Raw genomic sequence first — 6,000 nt, forward strand, 5'->3', positions numbered from 1 at the left:
ATAAAATTGGAACTATCCCAGAAAATATCTAGTCCATGTGGCTTTAGTAGGTATGAAGAAATACAATGGGAAAGGAAGATTACAGATATACAATCTACTGGCCTAACAGGTGTTTCACCTAAGGAAGTTTACTTGGCTTCTCAAGTCAGGGGTTTAGATAGCTTTTGCACTGTTAGAAAATTCAGCATCCTGACAAACTATGGGACTCCTAATTAAACTTCAGGTAATGCTGTCTACAGCATTTATGTGCTGCCTGTGGAGTCTGGGAACCTGATGAGAGGAAGACTGGGATGCCATTTTATTGCTGTTGGTGATCCATTCAGGTCTAATTAATAAACCCTGTTCCACAAATGCTGAATCCTTTGAAGTTGCTGAAAGCAGTTATAGGTGATGTCATGATTCAGATATCCACTGGCAAGTCATGACTAGCAAACATTTTTAAAACCAGATATAATAAGATGTCACAGCCCCCTGTAATTCTTTCAGGAACAAGTCAGGTGGATCTAAAAGCAAATCAACACACAACTGTGTGGTTATACTAAATCCTTGAGCTGTACATTTTAAATTGGTGAATTGTATGGTGTGTGAATTCTGTCTCAATAAAGCTGTTATTGTAACCAACAACAAACATGTTTTAATCAAAATGTTAGTTTCCAGAAATGCTGTATCCTAGGAACCAGGCTATTGCCTTGAAAATGTTTATACTGCTGGAAAAATTTACAAAAAGGAAGCCCTGCTAAATTGCTGTGACAAAACTATTATCAATGTAGCTAAAAAGAATAAACTGAATGATCTTTTGTCTTTCACTGTAATAGGAGCTGATTTGTATCACACATCTAAATCTGCCTTTAAGCTCTAAATGACATTATTTAAAAGGGCACTTTACAAATTTAACTGCTTTATGTTGAATATCATAATTATGGCATGTCACTATTACATCTTTCTTTGTAGACTACCCCAGAACTTCCTTCCCTATAATCCTCTGCAAGGGAAAAATCCTTGTGTTTATCCACTGATATTACTTCTAATGATTTCCCTCTTCCTCTAATAATCACTATGCAAGCCTCTATCTCTAGACTCATTCCAACCTTCTCATGTCCCAACCTGTTCCCTAACTTCTACAAATAAATATCATACCAGCTGTCTGCCTGCTGCTGAGGCAACAGCAGGTTATTTATGCCCTTAGAGATTCAAATTGGGCCAAAAATAAAAGAAGCAGGCTGTGAGCCCTTTGAGGAAAAGGACTGTGTCTTGTTCATGTGAGAAGCCCTCAACATTCCGCAGGGTACCTGGCATTCAGGAGGAGCTCAATAAATAGTTCTGCCTGCCATTAAGCTAAAGTCCACTCACAAAAAGAATAAGCCAACAAGACAAGTGACCAGATTATTCTTAGATACAAATGTATTTAGGAAAAGGCAATTAAGCTCAACTTCCTTATTGATGCCTAAACTACTTTGTCTTTACAATGACTAGAGGGTGAATTTTAAAACAGATTGTGATGATGCTACTACCAAAGCCCCCAAACTTACAATTTTAAAAATCCCAGGATCTTTTAAATTTTTTTCTTGCCAATTATTTGGGGGTATGGGGGGGGGGGCGGTGGTTGGGAATACAGATCCAAAATCCAAGTGAAACGTATTATCCAACCAGTCTTGTTAAGCAGGCTACAAATAGGCAGGCAGCTGAAGGATGGACTCCTCAGGCAGTGAAGAATGGGGTCTATACAAAGTAATTGAGGAATATTTATAGACCCTATCTCTTCTTGTGAAAATGACTGATATTTCTTAGCACTTGCCTCTAAGAAATGAGTTAATATGTATAAAGCACTTAAAACAGTACCTGACACATAGTTAGCTTTATATAAGTGTTTCTTAATGAAGTAAATTCAGATCAATTTCCAATTGCATTCAATCATACGTTAGAATCCACAATGCCTTAAGAATGACCAGGTTTAGAGAGAAGTTTCAATTGTGTAGTTTTCAAATCTGCAGCTGGAAACAAAGAGATCCCAGGATATGTTTCACGCAAACTCATTTCATGCTTGAAGAAATAAAACCTTATACTTGTAAAGAAATTCACAGGTTACAAAAGCAATCCCATCTATTATTAAGTTTGATACTCACAACAGCCTTGTGAGAGGCAGGGCAGGTAAAATTAACTCCATTTACAGATGAGTACACTGAAGTACAGAGAGATTAAGTGATTTGCCCAAGGTCACACAGTAAGTGAAAAGGCCCAGACTAGAAGAATCAAGGTCTCTGGATGCGGGGAGTGGGGGGGCGGGGGATGGTCCAGACCTCTTCCTTCTATAACATGCTGCAACTTGGGCTTACTTGGGTCATATTTGGAAGCAATGATTCTGGGACCATAAATGTAGACTTGAAATGCAAGACACAAATGCAAACTTGAGTAGTTAAGGCAATTCTGTTAACTGGCATTAGAGGTAATTAATAGCTGACAAAACACTGACCTACACAGGAGTGGTAGTATAAAATGCCATAACTACACACAGTCACAAAGGGCACCGCACACTGTCTTGACAGGTAAGTTCTCCAAAATATGCCATTCAGAGATCAGCAGCGCCAGAGAATATTGGCGTCAGTATAAGAAAGGAAAGGCTGCCACTTCCCTTGAACTAAACCCAGAAGGAGAAGGCTCGCCCCAGCGGCTGGTGAAGACAGGGAGCCTAACAAGGCTCTGAGGGATTACACGCAGATTGCAAATTCCCAGCGACAAATGAGTATCCACCATCCCAGTGAAATCAGCTTGCATTTATTCGTATCTTCCCCAGGGGCTTTCCACCCCAGGGTAAGCAATCTGAAACCCGGCCACTAAACGTGAAAATCGACTGGCGACCGTTTGCAGGATTCCAAATCTCACAGAAAGGTTGGCTGGCGGTTCAAGTGGCACCGCATACCAACACAAGACGTTATTTTAAGCGTGTGTCCCTCAGGGAGAGACCGACCAGATCTACCAGATCTAGCATCTCCCACCAGCCAGGATTTTTCCTAAAGCAAGACTGAGAGCTGAGCAATCCTGACCCAGGCCCGCCCTACTAAATCCACAGGGGGCCTCTTTCCACTTAGGGACCCGCGCAGCTCCCGGCCCAGAAGCGTGGCAGGGACCAGAGAGGCACCCCGAGGCAGGGCTGCCCCCGCCTCCTTAACCATTAACGCCCGAACGAGGAAGGCGCCCCTGCGGTTGACCCACGGGCGGGCAGGGACCGGGATTTTGAAAGGCTCGGAAAGGGGGTGGTGCAGGCGGGGCCTCACCGGGCCCCCGCGCCCCGGCCCCTCCCTGGCCTGACAGCCGACGGCGGCGGGTCGCGCGGCCCCCTCCCCACGGCGCGGCTCGCGGGGCGCCTTACCTTTGTGTAGAGCTCCGACGCGGCCATGGCGGGCCCCGCGGCGCCGACGCCCCCCGCCTGTGCGGAGGCCGCACCTCGCCTGGGCGGCCGCCCGCGCCTACTAGGAAGCGCCCCGGCAGCCGCTGGCTGGGAGGAGGGCAGGGCCGGGCCGGGCGGGGCGGGCCGCGCAGGGCGGGGCGGGGCGGGGTAGGGCGGGGCGGGGCGCCTCAGGAGCCTCCGGCCTGCGGGGGGCTTGCCATCACTCCCGGGCTCGCCGCGAGCTGTGGCGCGCGCGCGGCGTGCCCGGGGTCCTCCGGGTCGCCGCCACAGCCACCCAGGCGGCCAGTGATGCTGCCGCCGCCGCCTCCCTGTGCATTATGGGAACGGGAGGAGGCTGCGTTCCGGCGCTGCTGCCACCGCGGAGGCTTCGGGTTCTCTCGGGCTCACGCTGCCTCCCAACGGCTGCGGGCCCCGAGCATCATCTGCCTGCCAGCCAGCGTCGCCGCCGCCTCCTCCCGCGCTGCAGAGCCCAGAAGCCCGCCCCAGGACACCCGCTACTCGCACAACCTTCCCGGGCGCGCGTCGCCTCCTGGATGCCCCCGACCCCAAGCAAGTACTGGACGGTGCAGAATAGCCCAGCCCCCGAGAGGGGAAGCGATAGCTGTGTCACTGAGGGTGGCCAGGTAAATGATTGCGACTCTGCAGGCTGCTTCTCCTGTGCTTCCCAGAATTTGTAGAGAAAGGAATTTGGGGAGAGGCTTCTTGGAAGGTCACAGAATAACCTAGAATTCCAGAAGACCTTTGTTAGCCTTAGAGGTCTGGGAGTGAGCAAGAACTGGGAATCTGAGAGAAATAATCACCATGGTCACCCCGACTACTGGGTCGTTCGTGAAACCAAAGCATAGGGGGGGTTTTAAACTATAAGTGCGCCTGGTACCAAGATGCCGCCATGGGGCAGCCCTGGAGCCTCCGCTCCTAGGCCTGCGCCTGCATAGCGGTCCAATACCCTTTGGTCCCAGCCTCTTTCTCTATCTAGTCGCTGTTATCCTTGCACTTCAAGCACAAGAATGTGATCCTTCCACTCCACCCCCCATGCCGTCTTCACCCCCTACCTCCTACCCAGCCACACTTTCATTCCAGCTTGGCTAATCTCTGTATTTTTCATCCAAACCTCTTTTTAGTGTGGTCAGCTTCCCTCAGTTCTTTGAACTCTTCAGATCAGATCAGATCAGATCAGTCGCTCAGTCGTGTCCGACTCTGCGATCGCAGCACGCCAGGCCTCCCTGTCCATCACCAACTCCCGAAGTTCACCCAGACTCATGTCCATTGAGTCATTGATGCCATCCAGCCATCTCATCCTCTGTCGTCCCCTTCTCCTCTTGCCCCCAATCCCTCCCAGCATCAGAGTCTTTTCCAATGAGTCAACTCTTCGCATGAGGTAGCCAAAGTACTGGAGTTTCAGCGTTAGCATCATTCCTTCCCAAGAAATCCCAGGGCTGATCTCCTTCAGAATGGACTGGTTGGATCTCCTGGCAGTCCAAGGGACTCTCAAGAGTCTTCTCCAACACCACAGTTCAAAAGCATCAATTCTTTGGCACTCAGCCTTCTTCACAGTCCAACACTCACATCCATACATGACCACAGGAAAAACCATAGCCTTGACTAGACGGATCTTTGTTGGCAAAGTGTCTCTGCTTTTGAATATGCTATCTAGGTTGGTCATAACTTTCCTTCCAAGGAGTAAGTGCCTTTTAATTTTATTGCTGCAGTCACCATCTGCAGTGATTTTGGAGCCCAAAAAAATAAAGTCTGACACTGTTTCCACTGTTTCCCCATCTATTTCCCATGAAGTGATGGGACCGGATGCCATGATCTTCGTTTTCTGAATGTTGAGCTTTAAGCCAACTTTTTCACTCTCCACTTTCACTTTCATCAACAGGCTTTTGAGTTCCTCTTCACTCTCTGCCATAAGGGTGGTGTCATCTGCATATCTGAGGTTATTGATATTTCTCCTGGAAATCTTGATTCCAGCTTGTGTTTCTTCCAGTCCAGCATTTCTCATGATGTACTCTGCATATAAGTTAAATAAACAGGGTGACATTATACAGCCTTGATGTACTCCTTTTCCTATTTGGAACCAGTCTGTTGTTCCATGTCCAGTTCTAACTTGCTTCCTGACCTGCATACAAATTACTCAAGAGGCAGATCAGGTGGTCTGGTATTCCCATCTCTTTCAGAATTTTCCATAGTTTATTGTTATCCACACAGTCCAAGGCTTTGGCATAGTCAGTAAAGCAGAAATAGATGTTTTTCTGGAACTCTCTTCTTTTATCCATGATCCAGCAGATCTTAGCAATTTGATCTCTGGTTCCTCTGCCTTTTCTAAAACCAGCTTGAACATCAGGAAGTTCACAGTTCACGTATTGCTGAAGCCTGGCTTGGAGAATTTTGAGCATTACTTTACTAGCATGTGAGATGAGTGCAATCGTGTGGTAGTTTGAGCATTCTTTGGCATTGCCTTTCTTTGGGATTGGAATGAAAACTGACCTTTTCCAGTCCTGTGGCCACTGCTGAGTTTTCCAAATTTGCTGGCATATTGAGTGCAGCACTTGCACAGCATCATCTTTCAGGATTTGGAATAGCTCAACTGGAAT

The 6,000-nt window shown here is 47.8% G+C and overlaps 1 protein-coding gene across 8 annotated transcripts in view; it reads right to left on the minus strand.

Annotated features, from left to right (window-relative positions):
- The window catches only part of MYO5A (myosin VA), a 205,588-nt gene extending 201,885 nt beyond the window's left edge, over positions 1-3,703 (minus strand). For 5 of the 8 annotated variants that reach the window (XM_025295612.3, XM_025295607.3, XM_025295613.3 and 2 more), the window contains exon 1: positions 3,368-3,518. In XM_025295612.3, the coding sequence (XP_025151397.1) occupies positions 3,368-3,394 (27 nt within the window). In that variant the 5' untranslated portion in view covers positions 3,395-3,518. Of the gene's footprint in view, positions 1-1,839; positions 1,864-3,367 lie in introns of those variants that run through there. The other 3 variants (XM_025295614.3, XM_025295611.3, XM_025295608.3) reach the window with 3 other exon arrangements.
- Between the last annotated feature and the right edge of the window lie 2,297 nt (positions 3,704-6,000).

Source organism: Bubalus bubalis, chromosome 11 (genome assembly GCF_019923935.1).
Source record: "Bubalus bubalis isolate 160015118507 breed Murrah chromosome 11, NDDB_SH_1, whole genome shotgun sequence".
NCBI lineage: Eukaryota > Metazoa > Chordata > Mammalia > Artiodactyla > Bovidae > Bubalus > Bubalus bubalis.